This window comes from Sylvia atricapilla, chromosome 1 (assembly GCF_009819655.1).
Source record: "Sylvia atricapilla isolate bSylAtr1 chromosome 1, bSylAtr1.pri, whole genome shotgun sequence".
Lineage (NCBI taxonomy): Eukaryota > Metazoa > Chordata > Aves > Passeriformes > Sylviidae > Sylvia > Sylvia atricapilla.
Genome location: NC_089140.1, coordinates 114,066,134 through 114,089,871, shown reverse-complemented (window position 1 = coordinate 114,089,871; position 23,738 = coordinate 114,066,134). Strand labels below are relative to the sequence as shown.

The window sequence follows — 23,738 nt, the reverse complement described above, 5'->3', positions numbered from 1 at the left end:
ATGCCGTGTCCGAAGCACAGTGTCTGGAAGTCTGACGTACTGCGGTGGGTACCAGGTATGGCTCCTGCTGCTGTGGCATCACCATGGGCGGTATGTGGTATGTGCCCACGGCAGGAGGGTGAACAGTGGGTGCTTGGTGCTTGGTGCTGTTTAATCTGGAGAAATGGAGGCTCGGGGGTGGTCTCATCACTCTCTGCCACTCCTGAGAGGAGGTTGGGGTTCGGCCTCTGCCCCCAGGCAACCAGCGACAGTACGCGAGGACACAGTCTCAGAGCTGCACCAGAGGAGGTTCAGGCTGGACATTAGGAGAGATTTCTTCACAGATTGGCCATTGGAATGAGCTGCCCAGGAGGTGGTGGAGTCCTCGGAGGTGTTCAAGGAAAGGCTGGACGTGACACTCAGTGCTGCGGTTCAGTTGTCACGGTAGTGTTCGGCCATAGGTTGGTCTCCACGATCCCGGAGGTCTTTCCCAGCCCAACCCCCTCTGGAATTCTGTGGTCCGGGGCTCCCCCCGTCCAGCCGCGCCGCCAGGCGGCGCCCTCCGCCCTGCCCGCCCGCCCCTCGCGCCGGCGGGGAACGCGCGCCCCCTGGCGGCGGCCGGCCCCCTGCCGCCGCGGCGGAAGCGGCGGGCGGTGCGTGCCGGACGCGGGTCCGGGCGGCTGCCGCGCCCCAGCGGCGCGGAGTTCCCCGCTCGCCTGCGCGCCCCCGCCGCCGCCCCCGCTCCGCAGGGAGCTCGCCCGCCCGCCCTCGCCCCGCCGCCGGGAGCCGCCCCGGCCCGGCCACCCCGCGGGCACCCGGCCTCCGCGGGGGCGGCGGGCGGAGAGTAAAACCGGGCCCCGGCAGGGACGCGGGGCTGGAGCCGGACCCGCCGCCGCCAGGGCAAGGTGAGCGGGCGCTGCCGGGCGGGTGGAGGGGCCCGGCCCGGGCCTGGCTCCGCTGCCACCCCGCAGGTGCCTGGGCGGGAGGTGACTTGCCGTGGTGGCCTCTGTCACCGCCGAGCTCGGGGCCTTGCTTTAACCACAGGGGCTGCGGGCGGGGCGCGATGGGAGCCGTGGGGGCAGCCGAAGCGGGGCTGTGTCCTGGTCAGGAAAGCGAGCCTCGAGCCCCTCCGTCCGCCTGCGGAAGGGACCGCTGACCAGCCGGCGCAGAAGCCAGCCCACTTCTTGTGCCAAAACAAGGGATAAACCACCCTCTAAATTCTAGGGTCTCTCCTGTCGCAGGTGACATTAGAAGGATTATCAGGGTCTTCTGGCATTTTTCGTTTATTTGGGCTTTTTTTGTGTGTGTGCTTGCGATGCCAGTGTTAATTCTGGTAGAAAGGCCCCCCCGTAGCCGTGTGTTTCTGTTGGCAGGGACTGTGTAGCTGCTGCTTCGCAGTGTCTTTTTAGTTTGGAAACACTGGGATGCTCTCCAGAGGTTTCACTTGCACATTGCATATGCATGCTGAAACCGTGCTGTGTGTCGTTTACAGCAGAGTGTGTTGCTGTCCGTAATCGCTCCTTTTATCGCGGTCACTAGGGTCTCAGTTATCCAAGCATCTGCTGACTGCAGCTGAAGGCCTCTGCTGTAGTTTAGTTAAGGACTTTTCTGGGTCATGTGCTAGAAGTCAGTGAGGGGAATTGTGTGTTAGCCTTGTTTCCACATCATAAAGCCTGAAGTGTAAGCATAAGTCGGTGTACATTTGTCATTAGTCAAATGAGAAGTTGTGTCTTGCTGAACTAGTGAAAAATGTAAGCCACTGCATTAGTAACTTAGAACTTTAAAAATGTGTATTTGAACTGCTCAACAGTGAGTTGGAACAGACCAGTGTCATTATCTGTTAGTGGCACTTAATAACTGTGTTCAGTGTGGTCTTCCTCAGCTTTTTCCTCAGATCGTAATCTGCCTTCCCTTCTTCACTGCCATTGTACCCGCATTGTGATGACCTTACTGCTGCTCTTAATGAGTGATTGTAGAAAGAGAAGCACAGAAGATGTTAGATCTTAATTTCTGTTGCAGGTTAGCACACAGATATATAAGTAAGCCCTAAAAACTCTGGTGATTACATTTGAGGTATTGCACTGAATGTTACAGGCAAAAGGACATGTAGTATTTTGCAAGACCGACATGCGTGAGCAGGAGTTTAAATTAACTTGAAGGAAGATTTGGGGTTTGGGGAAAGCCATAAACAATTAAAAATATATAATAAATGGGAGAGTGTAGCTGTAATATTCTTTTAAACTACATAATCACCTCTCAGTTTTGAAAAAATGCTTCTGTGCCATAACCCACACTCCATATTGTTCTCTAGGTAGTAGGTGGAGCCATTGGAGAAGTCCAGGCATAACAATCTGGTAAATATTGTGGTGTTGAATGCTAATCCTAAATCTCGCTTGGTCTCACAAGATGTGTTTCTTATACTTGCTGTGGGTGTTTGCTGCCTGACAGGTTCTGGAGTTGAGCTCTGGCAACTGGAATGAAAAGGAGTTGCTCTCCCACACACTGTCTCTCCCATCCTTTCCCCCTAATTCACACAGGTGAATTCGGTGCACAAAGAGACAGTGAAGGGCACTTCATAAACACTAGTGCTATGTGCTTATACGTGGCTGGAGATAAATCAGCTGCCCATCACACTGTCCTCAAGAGCATGCTGAGGAGCAAAATGTTGTGTGCCTGAATTAGTTTGAAACAGTCATGGACTGTGGGAGCAAAAATCGGCTTTCTTCTCATTAATAGGAGTTGTCTTGAGTAATGTGGGTAGAGGCTGATTTCCAAAACCAAAGGAAAAGGGACATCCTTGCTCTGCCAGAATGTGAGAGAAAATTGAGATAGGAAAATAAGTGAAATGAGTTCTGCTCTTGTATGTGTTTCAAGGTTCCTTAGCAAGTGTGGAGTAAAATTGATTTGCTTTGTCATGTTGGATGTCACCAGTGTTCTGAAAGCAATATTATCTTCTGTATTTCAGTATCTTGTTTCTTGAAAAAACAGAGCAAGGGTAGAAGAATGATAGATGTACATGTCTGTCTAGGCATAGGAGCTTTGCAGTCCTACTTGCTGTAAGTCACATTCTAATAAAACACAGCAACTTCAAGCTTAGATTCTTTTCGTTCTTAGAAATGCTGTTCTTAAACCATTTTTCTCTACAAGCTTGTTTTACAGTTGCAACATTTTTTTTTCTTGGTCCTGAGTAGCAGACCTTGGAATATTGACCAACCAGGTTTTTCAAGTCTAAAATAATTTTTGTACCCAGAGGTATTGGGTTTGCTGTTCAAGTACTGTAGCTACAATAGCCAAGCATTCAGGTTGTCCTCTGTTAATCAGGTGAAGTGAATAGCAAGTTTTCCCCTAAATTGTACAAAGCTAAGAAAAAAAGTGTTGCTCCAGAGTTTATAGTAAGCCTGAAATTGCAGGCTTGACTTCTGTGGGCTGGTAACTTTTTAGGATCTGGCATTGGAGTAGAGAGATTCTTAGACACAGTAAAGCCAGAGCAGTTAAAACTCTAGAGGACTTTTTGTGGTCTTTTTTTCCTTATCCTTTCTGCTGCCTCTCGATGTTGTGCTCTAGGTCTTGACATTTTGCTCTCAGTAAGTTTCTGGGTACAAATAAAGGACTTTCCAGGGCTGAGGCTTTCTTATTTGAGAGAGTCTTCTTCCTGAGTCATTCTATGGTTGTAGTGAGTGGAAGTGTTCAGTAGGTTTTCCTTACAGCGCTGGATTTGAGATTGTGCTGTTTCCTGTTGTAGTTAGTGCTTGAGAGAAGGTTTTATTTATTGTAGCAATAAATTAGACTAATCAATACCGCTTTCTGAAATTCCAAAAATTCAGTATTAATTGGTATTGGTAACAATATAAATGCTCTGAGTCTGTGCAAGTTGAACAGTTTTCAATGAGATAAAATCCTAGTCTGAAATTAGGCAACTGCACCATCTTTCTCCATTGGAATTGTCAGCATTTCCAGTACACAAAAGAAAAGGACTGTAAGGATCAAGTAAAAGTTTTGCTGTGTGAACTGTTATGTTTCTAATAAGTACTGCTGGGATGTGGGGTAGATGGTATATAAATAAAATGCATCAGAGAGGTTTATTGTATGATTTAACAGTATAGGCAGATCTATCTTTTTGGAAGATTTATTAATGTATTTTTCTAAAATTTTATTTTAAACAGGAAATGACAGGTGGAAATGAATCCTGTACTGCAGGAGCAACATCTATGTCCTACTTAACTTGCCTGACTTACATTCTGGAAGAATGGACTGGTGTGGAGAATATTGGAGATTATCTGAGTTATGCATTCTACATTTTGTGGTTGCTTTTTCCACTTGTAGTAGTCTTTGTACTTCCGGGAGTTATTGTCATTCTCCTCTATGTTTCTGTTCTCTGGCTTCATATTTATAAAAGGAAGAATGAAATAAAGGAAGCCTATTCCCATGATGTTTGGATAGGTGCAAAAGAAGTATTGGCAACCTTATGGGATGGGCATGGACGAATATGGCATGGTAAGTGAGATCTAACCTTTCATTAAAAACTTCTGAAGCCCTTATTCCTTGTTTAGCTTTCAAGATTATCAATATAGGCCTGATTGTTGCTGCTGGTGCATGCCAATTCAGGCCAGGATTTTTTCTACTTTGAGTGACTGTCAGTGGTGCTTGAGATTATAAAAAAAAAGCTTTTTTTTATTGAGACTTTTTCACATGTAATTTTTTTGTCTTATGCATTTATTCCTTTGCTGCTATAAAATGAGATCTCTGTTCTGGTTAAATATATGCATAACTTTTTTTTAATTGCCTTTTTTTTTTCCCCTCCTTTTTTTTTTTTTTTTTTTTTTCCTCCTTCTTTTTATAACAATTTCTGGATTTCCTCATTTGAAGAAGACCTGAAATGTGTGTTGTGTGAAAAACTGTATCAATTAACTGTATCATTTCAGGGTCAATATATGAAGGCTGGAAGTTAAATGCCAGTTCCCTGATAGCTAGTATGTTAGGCAGCATGTTAGTGTAATTTAATTGCACTGAACCAGTCTTATATAAAATGCCAAATAATGGCAAAAAGGAGCACTTAGTTACTTTTTGAAATTAACTTCAGAGCCTAACACTGTTACAGAACCCTACTTTTTTATTTGTCTTTTACTTTCTCTACTAGAATGTCAAAACTAAGGGCCCTGTTTTTTGTCCTTCTGCTATTATTTCTTTATAAAGACAGATTTAATAAATGATTTGACTTTTCTCTCTAAGGAAATCATAAGTCTCTTTCAGAGCCATTCAGTCTAGATGCAGCTAAAGGAGAAAGAGATACTTAAGAGCAATTTACATATAGAATAAATCCTTCTTGAAAATCATCTCTATTTGTTCTCTAGTCAAAGGGAAGCGGGTTTTGAAGGCATTGATAACCAGATGGTGCTGCAGCTGTGTCAGATAGGCTTTGTAAGACTAAGATGTAACTTTCAAATCTGGGAAAGTACACTACATCAAAATCAACAGCTACATCAAAGACCTTAAAATGCTCACTTCACAATAAAAAGCTATTTACTTTTTTTCTCCAAGAAAATTATTTTTTAAGGCCTTGGCTCTTTTTATCCTTAGTAACTTTTTCTTTTTAAGGTCTGACATTTTATTTGTGCAAGAAGATTCTTATTCAGTCCCTCATTGACAGCTGTGACTTTTTTCTGCCCTGCCAGCTGCTTCCCTCTTATCTATACACTTGTCTTGCTAAAGAATTATATGTTTTCCATTTTTTCCCTCCCCCTTGATTCATCAGGGTATCACAAGAAGACCTCTCTATCATGAAATATAACATAATTAAAAAAAAAAAAAATAAAAAATAAAAAAAAAAAAAGAAAAAAAAACAACCCCACAATGACAAAACCCCCAAACCAACCCCCAAACCTGGTGATCAATACTTGTGACTTGACATGTATGATGCTGATGCCGTGTGCGTTAGTTGGCTGGCACGATGGAGCACAGTTAGTGGTTCCTGGGAGTGGGACAGATGATACACTTGCAATGTGTTGCAGCTCCACAGGTATACAAAGTAAAACAGAGGAGGGAGAAGAGCTCAGAGTACCTTCAGAATTAAATTAATGGAATATGAGTTGCAGACCTGATTAAGTTTGGAAGAAGTGACAAGAGGGAGTTTTTGGCTGAGGGAGTTTTTTTGGGTTTTTGTGTTTTTTTTTTTTTTTTTTTTTTTTTTTTTTTTTTTTTTTTCTTATTTTACTTTAAAAAAGATAACAGGACGACTGGGTGTTAACTGAATATGTTCTGTACTGATTCTGTACTGATTCATTTTGGCATTTTGTGTTAATTAAATATATTCTGCACTGTAACTTGAATAGAAATGTGAGATCAGGAAGAAGCTTATGTGTGTTTATGTATTTTTTAAGCTAGTCTTATATAGTCCCAACTAGCTTTTAGGATATAGTGATGGAAAGCTGGAAAAGGTATAACTTGGAGAGAAGTATCAAAGACAAGCTTCATATCCTGGAGTAAAAGGAGACATAAAAATGGGTGCTGTCATGTCAAATCTTCTAAAACAGTTACTGGTGGCAATGAACTTCAAAAGGTTAATAATAGCTTGAAATAGTTGTTTCACCACTCCGATCTGTATTTTGATTTCTTTTGAATGATTGATCCAGAGGACTTTCCTTGAAAACAGTGAACTGAAGAAAGAAGGATAAATTATACTGTTTGAGATAGTGAGACTGGGTGTTTTGTTTTAGTGTTGGATTTTTTGCTCTTTCTCAAAGTATGGTGCCTTAAATGAAACTTACATTCTCTGTGAAGCAACTTATATTTCCTGTAGATGCTGCAAGTTACCTTTTGACTTATTTATTGTTGGTCACTTTGCTCTTACCACTTCTCAATCCTTGTTGGTTTTAGTTTGCCAGCTTGCTGCAAGTTAGTTTCTTTGGGATAGAACTGTATAAAAATTTAACATCTGTTACATTTTTAACTCCTAACAGGTTATGAGCTTCACGGTGTTGAAAATATTCCTGAAGGACCAGGACTTGTTGTGTTTTATCATGGAGCTACTCCCGTTGACTATATTTATTTCTCAGCTAGACTTCATATAATGACGAAGAGACACTGCAGAGTAGTAGCTGATCATTTTGTCTTTAGATTACCAGGTAACATATTTCATTATAAACAAGCAGTTTTGAAATTCTTATTTTAATTTTTTAATTGTGTAATTAATAAAAATTGTGTTGGAGGAACACAGTTTTCAGAACAGACGTTCAGGCAAATTTAGTGAAAGTTTTGAAATAGAGGATGTTATTTACAAACAAGAATGAGACTGCCCCATGCAAGGATGGGACATAGTCCTGTTTGGACAACACCTTCCAATGACTCTAGAGTGTTTAGAAACAAAGAGAAGGAGATTGTAGGAGGAGCAGTGTTCTCCGTATTAATCATTAGCAAAGATTTTAATAATATGTTTCTTTTTTATTAATATAGGCAGAATGAATGGTGTGAACTGATTAAGAATTAAACTGTTTGGAACAAATGCCCTATAATTTAAGAATACTAGTCTGGAGAGACAATGTATTTTCTTATCCCACCCATCCCTTATATAGTTGAGGATAGTGGGCAGTGGAACCTGTCCCAGTGAAGAGTGTTTCAAGTGGAATCTGTTTTGGAGGAAAGCTAGAGAAGTGTTCAACACGTTCGTGTGAAACATGAGGTGAAGAAGGTAGAAAATGAAAAATATGTTTATGGCAAGATTTTGGCTGGACAGCCTAGTGAAATGCACTGCCAGTTGGTGAAATTAATTATGTGAGGAATTTGTTTTTTGTCTATGTGAAATACAGTAGTACCTACTTTCTTTCCCAAGTTCAGTTAGTGATTAAAGGCCTGTCAATTCACAAAATGCATTACAAGGAGCATTCTGTAGTGCACTGGTGCTTATAACTAATATAAGAAAACTGTCTTTTTGTCATTATAGATTCATTCAGCCTTAGTCCCTGGAAAGAACGTTTTCATACTGATCACAATATGACTTTGCCTCTACAACTGCTTTTGCCAATAGATTCATTAGTCAGTGATTATTAAATCATTTGCATTGAGATGACTAATATAACCTACTTCATGGTGCAGATTTGGCTCTGTATTGTATCTGTATAGGCACAGTTGTTTATCAAATGGGGCATTATGTTTTACTCCTTTTCTTTTTATGCTTTAAAATAAGGCTCTAAGTGTGAATATACTTATGAATCCCCCAAATATTGTTCAGTAGCATTGCAGGAACATCAGCCTGAATGGCTGATTTTGAAGAGCTGGTTTCAGCAGTACAACATCTAACTAACAGCTACAGGCATTCCTCAGGGATTCATACTGAGGCCACTGCTGCTTAGTCTTTTTATAGTACCTCTGAATGAGGGGCTGCAGCGTGCGCAGGAAGTTCACTGATGATACTAAGCTGGGGGAGCTATTGATATAATGGGCATTAAAGCTTGTTCTCAAAGTGACTTCATAGAATTCAACTGGCAGAAATACGAAATTCAGCAAATGCAAATGTGGAACTGTGTGTCTGGGATGGAGCAATTCTGTGCAACAGTACTCTGGATAAAAGGAGGCTTTGCAGGAAAGGTCTTAGGATTCTAGTAGACAACAAGTTGAATGTGAGTTGGCAGTTTGCCCTTACAGCAAAGATGATGAACTGCATGGTGAGCTTTTCTTGGTATGAATGTAGCCACTGGTTGAGTGAAGAGGTGTTTTCCCTTGGCATGGCATCTGTACAAGGGCATCCTGTGATATGGTGTCCAGTTTTGGCCTGGAGCACACAGTGTACAAAGAGAGGTTGAGAGAGCTGGATTTGTTTGGTCTGTACCAGATAAGGGTGGGGAAAGATACTATTGCTGTCTTCAGCAACCTAGTGGGAGGGTGGGGAGAAGAGGGAGTCAGACTCTTCTTGCAGGTGCACCGTGATAGATTGAGAAGTAACAGAGACAAGTTGCAACACAGGTAATTTTGATTAGACATGTGGAAAGGTATTTTACCGTGAGAGGGATCAGACATCTGAACAGATTGCTTAGGCAAGTTGGGAATCTCCATCCCTGCAGACTTTCAAAACTCTGCTGGGTGAGGCTCTGAATAGCCTGATCTAATTTGACTGGGAGGCTGGACTAGACAACCTCCAGAACAGAATCACAGAATGATTAGTTTGGAAGAGACCTCCAAGATCATCGAGTCCAACCCATGCCCTAACACCTCAACTAAACCATGGCACCATGTGCCTGCCACATTCAGTCTTTTCTTAAACACCTCCAGGGATGGTGACTCCACCACCTCCCCGGGCAGACAATTCCCATACTTTATCACTCTTTCATAAAAAAGCTTTTCCCTAACATCCAACCTACATTTCCCTTGGCACAGCTTAGGTCTGTGTCCTCTTGTTCTGTCATTTGCTGCCTGGAGAAAGAGACCAGCCCCCACCTGACTACAGCCACCTTTCAGGAAATTGTAGAAAAGGTCACCTCTGAGTCTCCTTTTCTCCAGGCTAAACAACCCCAGCTCCCTCAGCTGTTCCTCATAGGGCTTGTGTTCCAAGCCACTCACCAGAACTGGAACCAGAACTTTCAGAATCTACATAATTCTCTGTTTCTGTGAAGGAATTAAGGCTGTTCAGGGAGACAAGTCCAAAGAGCCCAGAAAATATTCTGGATTGTTTCAAAATGCACACAGTAATCTATGACTGGCAACTCAGGTAGATGCTGCTTCACTTGTGAATCAAACCAGAAAGACTGCGTAATTTTATCCTAATACTAAGGCTATCTGATCTTGATTAAGTATTCAGATTAAATTATATGCCTTTTCAGAAGATGTTTTAACCAAATGTTACTATGTTCAGCACAGGGGAAATGGGAAGGGGTGGTGGTGCATTTGGGGGTTCTGTTAGACACACATGGATGTGTTAGAATTGTGCCAGTATTGAGTATGCTTTTCTTGCATTTTGGAGGGGAAGGATGTGAAATAGTCATGTGAATTTTTTTTTCCCTCCTTCTTTTCTACCTAGAGGTTTGCCACAGGGAAAAACAAACCAAATATTCCAGCTTTCTGGTTTGTTTAGACTCTTAGCTGTGTAGTGCTCAGAAATGCATTGACTTCTCTAAGTTTAGGAAAAAGCCTTTTCCCAAAGCATCGGAGAGGATTGAGATTTCACTTGTGTTCTTCTCCATCATCCCCTGCTATAGTGTGGGCCATTTTTGCTTCCTAAAGTCATCTGGGAGCCCTCTTTAAAAGGTTGGCTGCTGTTTTATGTAACTAAGTCTCTATCCTGTAATGTTCCAGAGGAAAGGAGCTTTGGCTTCTTGTCTGTTACACCCACAAGGTGTAACAGACAAGAAGCAAAGTATCTTGTGGACTAGATGCTCTGCAGATATATATGTGTTACTATCTACAACTATGGAAGGTTGGATTCAGTGGTCTAAATGGTTCCTCTCTGTCTGGGTTCCTAAAGGTGAACCATGGGAAAATGATGACAGCCTTGCCATCCTGCTACGTGGTAGCTGACAGACCTGATCTTACAGTCACTGGGGCCAAGATAGAAAAATGCACAGGTTGAGAGTGGTGTTACATGCATTAGTACCCTCTCCAAAGGGTTTTCAAACATTTCTTCCGAAACAGTCTTGTGGAAAATAGGAGAAGAGTATATTGGGGAAAAAGACAGAGTTCAGGTTGAACTGTGGAATAAGATTAGATTTGAACTTCTTGGTGTCTGTAAGAACATGTTCTGAATGGCTGAAAAAGTTGTGTTTAGATGATTTTGAGAGTTGTTTTGTTGTTTAAAATGGAAAAACAGATTCTTGGTCCCTTTAATGCAGTGCTACCTGGTACTACCCCAGTGGTTCTTCTAACCTTGTGGTGACCTTTGCCTTGGACACAGGTACTCTGGCTGTCCTTTCAGGGTCATTGTGTCAGATTCTCATTTGCTTTAAGGGAGCCAGGTTCTTCTTTGGTACTAAAGCAGAGTTATCAATAGTAATGTATGATCTGCTAGCAAGGCTGTGAAGTACAGCTCAGAATGTAAAGTTGATACTAAAAGTCAAGGGAGGAAATACAGCTGAGAAATTCTGTGAAGACTTGAAATCTCCCTGGACAACTATTCTGTAGTACATTTTTTTGTCTATATTCTGTCAATATTCTATTTTTTTTTTTACTGATGTAGGAACTGGACAGGCTCATGGTGTTGCTTTGTCACACACACTCTCCACCTCACCCCTTCCCCAGTGTATCAAATGCAGAAATGGTGTTGTCACAGTCTTTGCTTCCTTGGAGTCTCTTTTCTTGCTCATCTCAACCCTTTTCATTACTTTTTTTGTCTGTCTCCTGAGCTCACTGACAGAAAGGACTGAGAGACAGGCAGCTTTTTACCACCAGGTACATTCCAGAGAGCTTTAATTAGTTTGGGAATGTCAAGCACTGTAAAAATCAGCTATTGAAAATCCCACAAAAAAAGTAGCTGAAAGAAATGAATTTCAATTAGATGAATTCTATTTCAGGTGTTCCTCCATGCAAATGCTACTAGATGAAGACTGAATGTCATCAGCAGTGTGTGAGGCAGGCACAGCAAAAATATGAGACAGGTGTAATGCAGCTTGTGTTCTGTGGCCATATGTATAGACAGATCCTGATTTGGTGTAGAGATGAGTTGGGAGTAATTATAATCACACCAGCTACAAAGACTGGTTTAAGATCAGATTTTAGTTAAGAATAAACTAATAATGTGTTGCCTCTTGCTTTCCTTCCCAGCCCTTCATTTATGCAAGCTGTAAGAGAAGACAGACCTCTGTCTTAACTTTGTTTGGGCTCTCCTTTAGCATGTGTGTATATGTAACAAATATGTGTATATGATCACAGCTATTCATTTGTTATTAGGAGGCAAAATTGACTAGATCAGTACTTTGTCCTTGTCTGTGGCTGATAAGGTAGTTTGCTTCAGTGGGAAACTTTAAGAAAGAGAAATAATGTTTCCCTTACTGCCTAGTCATCCAGAGTTACCATTTTGGTATGCACTACTCATAAGTACTGTGTAAATTTAAAATCTATTGAACCAACTGAACAGGACTAATTTCCTGCTAACAGAGGTCTTTTGTAGTTATGTCCTTTAACAATAGATTAGTTGTCTAAATTGATCAGATATGTTCCTTTTGATGCTTGTAGCAAATTTTTGATGTTCTGCTGTTTCTCGAAGAAAATACAGTCTGAATGACAGTCAAATTCAAGGTGATATGAGGAGTTTATGTAACCTTAGGTCAAAAACTTCAGTTACAGTATTAGCAGAAGTTGAGTGTACCCAATTGAAGCTCACCAGATGCCTCTCTGTATGAAATGCCATCCAGGTACTCACAGACTGAACCGGAGTCAATGGCTGCAGTGATCCGTAATGCAGAGAATGATGCATTTTCTCTGTCATTCTCCTTCTAGTGCACTGCTGTTCTTTGCCAAAGTTCACAAAACAGATCCACAACAGTTTCCTGGTATTGCTTCTTGTTGCTTTCTATTTGGACTATGCTATGTTTGAACAGTAGAGCTTGAGCAAGGAGCCAGTGCCCTTGAGTCAAACAACTCCTTTGAAGGTACATGTGAAAGATATCACAGAGTGCTTGGCAGTTCCTTTTCAGTTTAATCCTGGCTGTGGGATAACACCTGACTTTACTATGACAAAAAGCCACTGAAACCCCTAAGTCTTCAATTTCACAACACAAAATCTGTAAGTTGGATTTGATGCTTCAGTCCTTCTCAGGGACTCGAGGCCACAGCTTATTAGACAATTAAGTTTTAGCCATAGTGTTTCTGTGCTGGGAATCTGTACTCAATGGTAGTATAAATTAACATTTTCTGAATTAATATTATCTTACCCTACAGGTTTTAGAATACTGCTTGAGGTACATGGAGTTTTACACGGACCAAAAGAAGCTTGTGTCAGGACTCTGGAGAATGGCCATCTGTTAGCCATTGCCCCAGGTGGAGTTCGGGAAGCACTCTTCAGTGATGAAATGTATACTATTCTGTGGAGTGATCGGAAGGGCTTTGCTCAGGTGGCCATTGATGCAAAAGTGGTAAGTGTGGCACATCATGGAAGAGAAGCAAAGAAAGCTAAGTTATTACTACTTTCTTCCAGAAAAAGCTGTTTTGATTATCATATATTTTATGTTAGATTTCTGACTGTCATGAGTATGGTCTACTTGCTCTAACAACTACATTTCATGAAGCTTTTTGTTACTTTTTCTAGGTAAGGCTTTAGAGTCAGCTAAGAATAATGTGGTTAGGAAATACAGAGCTTAAAAGAACAAGGGATGAAATACAAGATGGTTTCTCCTTATAAGTATGTGCTGTTTTACACATGCCTGGTTAGTATTGTCATGGCTTAGCCCTCCATGACCAGCAAGGTCGGGAAACAACCCTACATATCAGAGTCATGGAATATGCTGCATTGGGAGGGACCATTAGGATCATGGAGTCCAACAATGTTTCTCTTTCTTCTGTCAAGAGTGGTGTGACCCACCAGGGTATAAACTCACTGGCACTTCATCCTGTATTGGCATTTTATGGTAGTGAGGGGTGTCCAGAGCTGGTCACTGGCGTGAACAGTGTCCCAGCATTTGTCTTGGTCAGCAGGCAGGTAGTTATTCATAGAGGACTGACTGTTAAGGCACAACAGTAAGTGTTGTGTGATATATTTGAAGTGTAGCTATTTTAGCAATCATTTCAGAATCCCTCTCATTCTAGATTTGTACTTGGAAGATGTGTGCATATGTCCATAGGTCTGCATATACCTAATTTAAGAGCAAGTCTCACACCAGGAGTTCTGTAGTTAGTTACTGTCATGGACAGACTAGTTAAATCTCTGGATTTTATACAGAAATAGAACTTGTAAGACCCAAGTGTGCATCACTTTTCTCACAAGGAAAATAGCACTGTTTAAGCAGGTATTTTCAACAGGTTTGGATTTTACTAATGTGTTGTATTAGCATGTGAAAGGCTATACCTGAGATTCAGCTATGATCGTACTAGTTGCATTTATTTTATTGGATGTGTTTTTGGTTCCCTTTATGCACTCACAAGGGTCTTGTAGTTTCACCCTCCTAAAAAAACTTGATAGACACAGTAAAATACAAGGAGTGTCAGAGGCAGGCTGAAAGTGGGAAAACCATCTTTTTTTAGATTAAAGATGAACTTTTGAGTCACCTTGAATCATAAGTAGAACTCCTCATGGAAAGAAGAACATGTCTGGAACATCAGAAAAATGTGTCTGAAACTGGGACCTTCAACTTGTTGAAGTTGTCTTATTTCAGCAGTTTTTTTGCTACAATTTCTGTCATATAAACAAAAATTTCTACCTCTATGTCAAGAGTAAAATGTTCCAAGTAAGATTGTTCTAGAATAAAGATATTTGTATGCATTCATTTTAGACAACTGCACTTCTTTTTATTCTCTGTAATTATTTTAAGACTTTTTTTCCTCTCAAAAAAACTTTAACTTGATGCATGTCTGAAAAGTGACATGTGCTAGTTCATCTCCATGCTTGTCTTTAAAAAGTTCAAAAGAATTTGAGTTCATGAAAATCCCATGAAGAGTTCTGTATTTCTAATGATGCTGTGTACAGTGGGCACATACTATAAAATGATATAAAAAGACTTTATATAGTAGCTCACCCCCTCACAGATCTTGTAAGTCTTGTCAGCTGTTTACAATTTTAAAAACAGCAATAAAAACTTGAAATACTCAACACCATTCTGAGTACTCATCAGCAGAAATAAGTCATGGACATGTATTGAGTATGACACATCAAATGTGAAGCAATACTATCAGCATAGCAGAGAGGGATCAGACAAGTTTAGTGTCCCAATCCTGTGAATCCTTCCCTTTGAGCATAACTACAAATTAGGTAAGAGGTTTAAACACTTAAGTCACAACTGTGCAAACACTGCTGGACTGGGGGAGGGACGCCCAAACGCTGCATAGGTTCCGAAATTCTGGACTGCTCCAAGAGGAAAATGGACTTGTTGAAATAGTGACTCACTGAAATCTTGTGGTATTCTCCAGTTTGAAACCTCATGGCAGAAGGTCACAGAAGAACTTCAGAATACTTGTTTTGCTCTCTGTATATCATTGTCTGATAACCATTTCTGAAATTAATTTTCCTGTTGAGTTTAAGTGAGGTAGAAGTTTTTTAGATAGCGTGATCTTCCTTAAATTCTTAATTATTTTTTTTCCCTCCTAGCCCATCATTCCTATGTTTACACAAAATGTTCGAGAAGGCTTTAGGACATTAGGAGGAATAAGTAAGATATTTTCTATTTTTCTGTAGTTTATTTTTCCATATGTGTTTAGCCTATCTCTGTAGAAATAATTCTCATAAGTCTGAGATTTAATACAGCCTTGTTTCTTGATGTTGGGTCTCTGGTACAGAGTTCAGAGGTGTTTTTAGGATTTAATATCAGCATTAGATGTGATATTGGCTCATCTAAGTTATTTTCCACATAACAGAGTTCTTTTACACAAGCAGTAGATGAAAGAAAAAGGAGCCAGAAAATGCAGGAAGATTTAAAGCACTTTTTTCTCTGCTTACATCTGCTAGGCCAACCCTAGGTTTTCTGCTGTCTGTTAAGAAGCAAAGCAAACGGGTTTGCAACTGACACATAATTCCTGTTCTCCTAAAGTTCTCTGCTTACACCTCTACCTGTACTTAAACTTCGAACGGTTTAAACTACATTTAATCTGTAATTGCTTTTCTATTCTGCACCAGGCCTGTGGTTCCTCGCAAAACCTTGCATTTGGCAGCTCTCCTTCCTTATCTCTATGGAACTTGCAGCCAGAAAATGGATAGATGGGTTTTTTGTCTGAGGGGTCTGGGATGATTACATGCCCGCATCTCTGCTCATTTGTTAGTCTTAAACTCCCTCTTTTTTTATATTCTTAGTTGCTATCTAGCAGAGGAGCATGAACAAGTCTCCACACCACATGTTCTGCCTTGAGTGCCTCATCATCACCTTCACCAGAGGGCTGCAGGGCAACACAGTGCTGTTTCTCTCTCCCTCTGTTTAAGAGCTATATATTGCATGGAGAAGGCCAAGGCATCAGATGCAGAAGCTGGAATAATTCACACATTTGTCACGTCGTACAAAAATAAACAGCGATTAATTTTTGCTGTGTTCAGGAGAATCCCAAACAGAGGAAATTGAAACCAAAATTATTAATGCTACTTGCATTTTACAGCAGAGTTGCTCAAGGAGTGTAACATCTTGATCACTGGAGATGTTACTCCAGTTTCAGTAGTTTTGTCTTTGTTTTTACAGGTTGTGTACAGAAAATTCCAAATCTTGATCAAGAAGGATTTTCTTATGCCAGCACCCTGGTTAATGCGAGTTTCTTGTCTGAAATTGAGAAAGATAATATTAGTGCATATTTTTCAAAGAATCTCTTCTGGGTACATTTGGGATAAATGCTTAGAAGGTGGCATGTGGAGAGTAGTATGTCATCTTAGAGTAGATTGAAATACCTGGTTTTTCTCTCTTTTTGTATGGTTTAACTGCAACCAGTGTGTGATCTGAAAGAGCAATTCAGTCTATTAGCATGACTGACTTATAGGCAGATAAGGCTATTTCTGATCCTCTAGACCTCAGTGGGACTGAACATGCAGTTTTCCAATACTAGTTTCTAATGCTAGTCAAATGAGCTGAACCTGTAACCTGTATTGTGTTGCATTCTCTTCCTTCTGGAGAGGCAGCTATTGAACATCTCTCCTCTTCTTTCTTCTTGTTTCAGCTGCTCTTTGGAGGAAAGATTTCACACCAAGTTAGGGTAGAAATAAGTCTGATATAAGCATAAATGCAGCTTTTAGGAAATGAAAGTCAAGGTAGGATAGCACTTGAGATGACACATTGTTTGAGAGTCTGGGTTGGGGGCTAGATTACTTTGCAAGCCAGTTTCAGTGTTAAGACATAGCGGGAATAAAAAGTTTTACAGAATGATTCCAGCATATCTCTCTCTCTTTCTCTCTCTCTCTCTCTCTTCCCTCCTTTACCCTCCCCTACTCCTCTTGTCCCTTCCCCACCTTTCTTTCTCCTGCTTTCCACTACGTTTTTTCACATTAGAAATACTTAGGTCACTATATGAGCGTATTAGATTGCCAGTAGTTCCTCTGTACGGGGGCTTTCCTGTCAAGCTACGTACATTTATTGGAGAACCCATTCCATATGAACCAAATACGACTGCTGAGGAACTAGCTGCAAAGGTAAGATAAAATAGCTGTATATGTAAATCTAAAATATTGAATGTTCTGATAAGAACTACTGCAATAGTCTTGTCAAGTAATTTCTGTCTAGGAGCCAGTTATAGAAATGGTGGAAACATGGTAAGTTTTGTACTTGCATAACTCTGAATATCATTCTTAAATACTATCTTTTTATTACTGCAACTTGCAGACGTTCTAGGTTTTTTAAAGTTAATTGCACCCTGTATTTGCTTTGAGAAACAACTTGCTTTAAAGACTGAAGAAGTTTGGTCAGATAAGACAGCTCTCAGTTGATAGAGAGAAGCGTTTCACCCAAGAGGAAGCATTCTGCTTCCTGGTGTTTTCGGAAAGATACTAAGGAAGCCTTTCAAACATAGCAAAGCTATGTTCACCAACTATTGGAATTACATTCAATAAAAGAAAAAGGTAAATAATTTCACTGCTTTGTCTAGTGTGTTTCTATTTTGTCCAGCTTCTAACCCAGCAATTTAACTTCTTAATGTTCCTCTAATTCAAATTTAGATGCTTTATAGAAAGGATTTTCAGGTCCTCATGTTCATTCAGTTTATTAATAGATTTCACAGTGCAAAGACATAAACCAGTTAAGTGGTGGAGCAGTGAGATGGAGTGGGCTGAAATAGGTATTTTTGAAAACTCCACAGATGGTCACTTATAATATTCTGAAAACTTCACTTGAGAGAGAGACTTTTCTTGACCATGCAGGTGTCAGTTCAGTTGTCTCTCTTTGTCTGTTTATGCTATGATTACATCTCTGCAAAAAGACACTTAAAATGCTTGTCTGCAATATCCTATGCCCTGGTTATGGAAAACTGGTTGTTTCTTTTGTGGGGTCACTGACAGGACTACAGAGCTGCTGGCTTTCAGCAGAGAATATGTTTAAGTTACTTTCAAACATGCATTGGCATCTTACATTTATGCTAACCCTAACTTCCTTCTGACTTAAGTTCAGGTTCTGCTAGTTGAGGCCCCTAGAATGAAAATTCTGTAGAATCCTATTTAGTTAGTGTGATTTTAAAGTTGTATCTTATGTTTTGGGCTATGGCACAGTATGCATTATCCCATTATACAGAGCAAAAAAATTAAGCTCAATTTTTTTACCTAATACAAATTATAGATTTGTTGAGTCACTTAGGACCAGATAAAGTCCTTCTCCAAGGACTTAACAGTTGATCACTCACTTCATATAAACAGAGGGAGCTTGCACCAACAAAAAACATTCTACCAACCTTTGCGCTTGCTGACCATTGGTTTACAGAGGCAAATAATTCTCTGTTCTTCTGTTTCTGGTCTTAAGAATTCACTAGCCTGTGCTTCTCTAGGCAGAATAGGAAGTGTATTCTCACCACAGCTTTTGCATGTTGCCCTGCTTTTAAATGTTTCCTACAGAACTTTTATATAGTAAGAGTAACTGCTGTGCCCTCCTTGGCCTGTTTGCTTTTTGAGTGAAAATGAAGGCTGCTGTCACATGCAGCTACGTGTCTGAGCATGAGCATGTGTTGCAGGACCAGTTCCTTCAGGGGCCTTGGGTCCAGAGGGCATTACTTTGTACAAGTCATATGTGCTGAGATACAATGATATTTCCAGTGCTGCTTCTGAGCATGTGTAGAAGCAAAGTTAATGCCCTGGAAGAGTGTTACGGGTGCAAACCTTGGCATAGGCAGGCGTTTGAGTTGCATCACGCAGGTGTTTAACATGCTCTATAAATCTAAGTCTCTTCATGAATTTACTCTGTGGTCATTTGACTTTTGACTTTTGTGTGTCACTAATGCAGCTTGTGAACATAGCTGCCAGACATAAGAGATACTAGTTTGTTGGTCTATTTAATGGCAGTGTTGCCACAATCACATCCTATGGGCTTAAATATGGAAGAACAGTATTTTGAACTTGCAGTAGTTCTGTGGTATTTGAAAGGATTAAAAAGACCCTAGAAATTGTGTTATTATATGAGCAGTATGAAGATGAAGTTTTCTGACCAAAACCTTTTCTCTTTTCCTACAGACAAAAGCAGCAGTAGAAGCTCTCATAGAAAAACATCAGAAAATTCCAGGAAATATATTTAGGGCTTTAATGGAACGATTTCAAACACAAAAGAAAGAAGATTAAGGTTTTCTGAACTTAAACTTCTATAACTACTGTTTAGTTATAATATTCTTAAAGACACATCTGTAAATTATTCATTCTTGTAATAACAGGTTTTAAATACTGTCCTAATGATACGACTGTATTAATTTAAGATAGAGGTCACTTGCCATTGCCCTTTCCCCTGTCCAGTATCAAGCTCAGGAACCCAAACTTCAAATTGTTCATAATGGGGCAAAGTTCAATTTTTGATAAATGCATTCCTACCTTGGAAGTGACGGAGTTGTTGATTCTGGGTTTGTTTTGGGTTTTTTTTTCCAAATAATACTGCAAGCCTTTACATATATAGTCTCTCTTCCTTTTGGTCTGTCATTGTCTCCCATCCTCACCATGATGGATCTCTAACCTGAATGTGAAACCCTCTGCAGAGCTGGAGTGTTATTGTCTTGACCTTCGTCAGTGTAAGGAGGTTCTGTGGCCCACATTAATGCCATATAATATGTATGAAAACTTTCCTGAGATTGTTACTGTCACACTGCTGGCAAACAGTCCACCATTTTTTGGCCTGCAAAACCTGTGTGGTGAAGTCTTTAGTTTTGCTGGGTGAGTTTAGAAGGGGTTTGGAGGAGTGAAAATTGATTAGAGAACTACTGTGATCCAAGGAGATTTGTTATGGAAACCACTCTGATGCTGCAAATGAGAACCCTACAACACAACTGCTATTCCAAGCCAAGGCATATTGGATAACTTCCCTTGAGTAGAGACTTGTCCCATTTGTTTCTCAATGAATCTACAAATTCTCTGAAACAGTGAGCCAAACATTCAAACATCAAGAAGTAGAAATGAGAGTACTGTTTAGTAACATGAGCTCAAAATTCTGTTTTTTGATAGAAAGGGAAAATTGTTACAGCACTGTAAAAGCAGTAGTTCTTTTGAAAAACAGGATTAGCATTCTGAAATACTCTTTAGATTTAGTATGTGGCTAAACTATTAAATATATTGTTCAAACAGTTATTTATTTAAGTTAGATAAGGAAGGAGAGGGAAGTCCTGTATACTTTTTCCTTACGTGAAAACCATTGAATCAACACGAGAGAGTTGCAAGATTGGGCTTTTGTGCCCTTACAGCAAAATATGTAATTATATTTTTTCTTAGCTAAAGCCTATGGTTTTATTGTCCAAATAGGAAATAGCTGAAATATTTCTCCTAATTTACAGGAATTTTAGTCTACAGTTCTTAAATTAACATCTGGGAACTTTTTAGTTTTGGGATGGGGACAAATTCCTACAGAAAAGACAAAAGAGGTTTTTGCTATACGATGTGGTCGCCTTTCAATATTGTTGGGGTTTGACCTTTTCTTAAAAAAAAAAAAAATACACTCCCCCCCAGAAAAACCCAACAAATAACCAGCATTTGAAGGAGCAGTTGCATTCGCTCTAGTAGTCATTCCTCTCACCATTTAAGCACATAGTTTGCTTTATGCTCTTTTAAATGTGTATATTAGTGACATTGCATAAGTGCATGTGGGTAATGCCCTGTGTTAGAAAAATATCACTTTATGGGAAATCATCTATCAAATGTGGTTTACAAGACGCAAAAGGCTTACTTACTTTGATGCCTGGAGAGGCTAACTGGAACAGAGGCTAGACAGAGTTAAAGGAATAAAGCAGGTATTTATTAAAAGGCCTTCAAAGGATACACCTTGGGCAGTACAAGAGCCCAGCCATGGCTCTGCCCAAGATGGACCCAAAATGGACCCAAGATGGATGACCGATCAGGAGGTTTCACCATTTTAGAAGTTTTGGTCTATTTACATATTGAGGTTAATTGTCCAATTACAGCTTCAGGTTATGAAGTCACATCCTCCCAGTTTGCTCTCCTCAATTTGCTGTTGCTTACACTTTTTGGGCCCTGAAGCTGCAATGGTTCTCAGGCTGGAAAAGGATTGGATTGTTTTGTCTAACTAAACTGTGAAGAGAACTTTCTAACACTTCATGTGAAGTTCAGAGTCACATACTAATGCAGTACAGAATCTGGAAAATATGAAAGCTAAAACTTAAGGCATCAATTTTATGATACTATTTTATACCAAAAACTTTTTACATGGTGTTAAATTTTTTAAAGCTTTGGGAAGAATCATGGTATATAAAAGCAAATGCCCATTCTGAAGTTTTTTAAATTACTTGGGTTTTACTTGAAGGCAAGATTGTGTTCCTTTTAATTTATTGGACTGTGTTTCAGAAATACTGTTAATACCGCCTGTCATTAAAAGTGATATTGCTAAATTCCTGCATTGAAATATAACTTAAGTATGACCTTTTTTTACTGTCCATCTTGAGACAAATGTACATCAGTCTATGTTTGAACATCTCAAAGGCAGCTGAACATCTTTTGTGTTGAGGTTGCATATATGTAAAAGAGGACTCAATCTAAAAGGTTCCTTTAGACATGAATGGACATTGTTATCAGAGACTTTGTAAAATTTATTTTAAGTATGTGGGCTATTTGCTGCAATTTTGTCCCTTTAAGTGTTGAAAGATCAGTATAAAAAATGAAGGGCAGTATTGGTACTCTCTGTGTTCATATTTGTATAGACCTTTCATATTTATTTCTATATATTAAAAATATATAGAAGACACCTTTCGAATAAAATTGACAACTGGAACAGACTTCTGAAGTTCTGTGTTGTGTTTGAACTAAATGGAATGATACATGGCCTGTCCTGCTGAACCTTGAGTGGTTTTGAGCAGCATGTCCTACCCCTGAGATGCTCTTCTTGCCTTGCAGTGGCTGAATAGGGATGGAAGGAACAAAGCCCCTGAAGGAATGAAAGGAAAAGTAATTCAGACAACAGTGGAATAATGGAAAAAAGTCACATAAACATAAGGTCTGAGTTTTAGTAGTTGCAGTCTGTGCTGCAGAAGATCTTTACAAACATTGCGGTAGAACTTTTAGCTAAAGTTCTGCAACAGAAAATAGGCCATAAATACTGGCTAGTAAGGCTTATTTGTACAGATTTGGGATGTGAATGATTGCCTACTTTGTTTTATTGAAAAAGAGGCAGACATGGATAGAGAGTCTCACAAGTAAGGTTATAGACCTGGCATCCTTTTAGCTGATTTGGTTTACTGTGCATCAAGCAGAAGTATTCAAGGGGAAATTTAGCAGGGTTAGACTAAACCACTGATTGTCTGGTTAGCCTTTAGATACACTGAAGATATTACATGTTTCACCATGTGAGCAGCATAAGCAGGATATGTATTTTTAGGCTGTTTGGAAGTAGACCAACTGCTGTACTGACAGGCATTCATCATTATCTCTCAGCAAGACCCAAATCTCCTACTGGCCAATTTACTGTCCTGTTGTGTAATAGCAGAGCTCAGTCTGAACATCTATTATTAGGATGCTTTCACATGAAATTAATCTGTAAATGCAAGGTAGAGCAGTTAATCAACACTGTCAAACACAACTGTGTGGCTCATCCGGTATGGGGTTTGCTGTACAAGTGTAGCATTATGTTGCTTCATCCTATTATTCTGTGGAGAAGATACAATGATGGCAATGTATTAGCTCTACAGTGCTTAATCCTGGTTAAGCCCATGGTAGACACTAGGATGCTTTTCTTGGTGTTACTTTTGCATCAAAAAATTACTGTACCAAAGGTAAATGTTGGAAGTGCGTGGAATTGCTGCACGAGCATTGTAGCACTGAAAATACATGTAAAGTGAGAGAATTCTCCAAAATGTGTCTGCTCAAACTTCAAGAGACAATCTGATGACACTTTTCACTTTTTTTTTTTTTTTTTCCTCTAAACCCAGGACTAGTCAAAAGAAATGATAGTCTCAAAATTATGAAGATGGTCAGAGGGCTGGAGTATCTCTTGTATGAATGCAGGCAGAGAGACTTGTGGTTGTTCAACCTGGAGAGGAGAAGGCTCCAGTGGGGCATTGGAGCAGCTTCCATTACCTGAAGGGGTGGTACAAAAAACCTGGAGAAGGACTTTTGACGAGGCCATGTGGTGACAGGACAAGGAGGGACAGCTTTAAACCAAAGTGAGTAGGTTTATATTAGATATTAGAAATCCTTTACTGTGAGAGTGGTGAGGGACTGGAACAGGTTGCCCAAAAAACATTGTGGAGGCCTCATCCCTGGAAGTGTTCAAGGACAGGTTGGATGGGGCTTTGAGCTACCTGGTCTAGTGGAAGGTGTTCCTGCCCATGACAGGGAGTTTGGAACTGGATGATCTTTAAGGTCCTCTTCCAACCCAAACCATTTTATGATTCCATGATGCTTTTCTCATCATGGGTTGTTTGCAGTATTTGCTTGTCTGCTTTTTTTTAAACATAATTTTGTGTGGTGGAAATGGCTGCAGATTTTCCACTTGCAACTTTGAATTTTGTCACAGCATACGTTGCATGCATACCATATG

General features: G+C 40.0%; 1 protein-coding gene across 3 annotated transcripts; it reads left to right on the top strand.

Annotated features, from left to right (window-relative positions):
- Positions 1–666: 666 nt before the first annotated feature.
- On the top strand, positions 667–21,978 carry LOC136368756 (DGAT1/2-independent enzyme synthesizing storage lipids-like). 3 transcript variants are annotated; one of them, XM_066331132.1, is made up of 7 exons: positions 669–884; positions 4,143–4,473; positions 6,936–7,100; positions 12,838–13,031; positions 15,197–15,257; positions 17,070–17,209; positions 17,400–19,222. In XM_066331132.1, the coding sequence occupies exons 2-7, from the start codon at positions 4,146–4,148 to the stop codon at positions 17,406–17,408; spliced, it is 897 nt and encodes a 298-aa protein (XP_066187229.1). In that variant the 5' UTR covers positions 669–884; positions 4,143–4,145; the 3' UTR covers positions 17,409–19,222. The 3 variants fall into 3 exon arrangements, with proteins under 3 accessions (XP_066187239.1, XP_066187229.1, XP_066187221.1); XM_066331124.1 differs by lacking the exon at positions 17,400–19,222 and adding an exon at positions 19,229–21,978 and having other exon boundaries at positions 675–884; XM_066331142.1 differs by lacking the exons at positions 17,070–17,209; positions 17,400–19,222 and adding an exon at positions 16,741–17,063 and having other exon boundaries at positions 667–884.
- Positions 21,979–23,738: the final 1,760 nt, after the last annotated feature.

Bases quoted from the DNA above. Each gene is read 5' to 3' on its own strand.
- LOC136368756 (XM_066331124.1), top strand. From the start codon at position 4,146: ATGACAGGTGGAAATGAATCCTGTACTGCAGGAGCAACATCTATGTCC. The intron at 13,032-15,196 runs GTAAGTGTGGCA...TTTCCCTCCTAG, and splicing joins TGGCCATTGATGCAAAAGTG to CCCATCATTCCTATGTTTAC. The intron at 17,210-19,228 runs GTAAGATAAAAT...CTTTTCCTACAG, and splicing joins CTGAGGAACTAGCTGCAAAG to ACAAAAGCAGCAGTAGAAGC.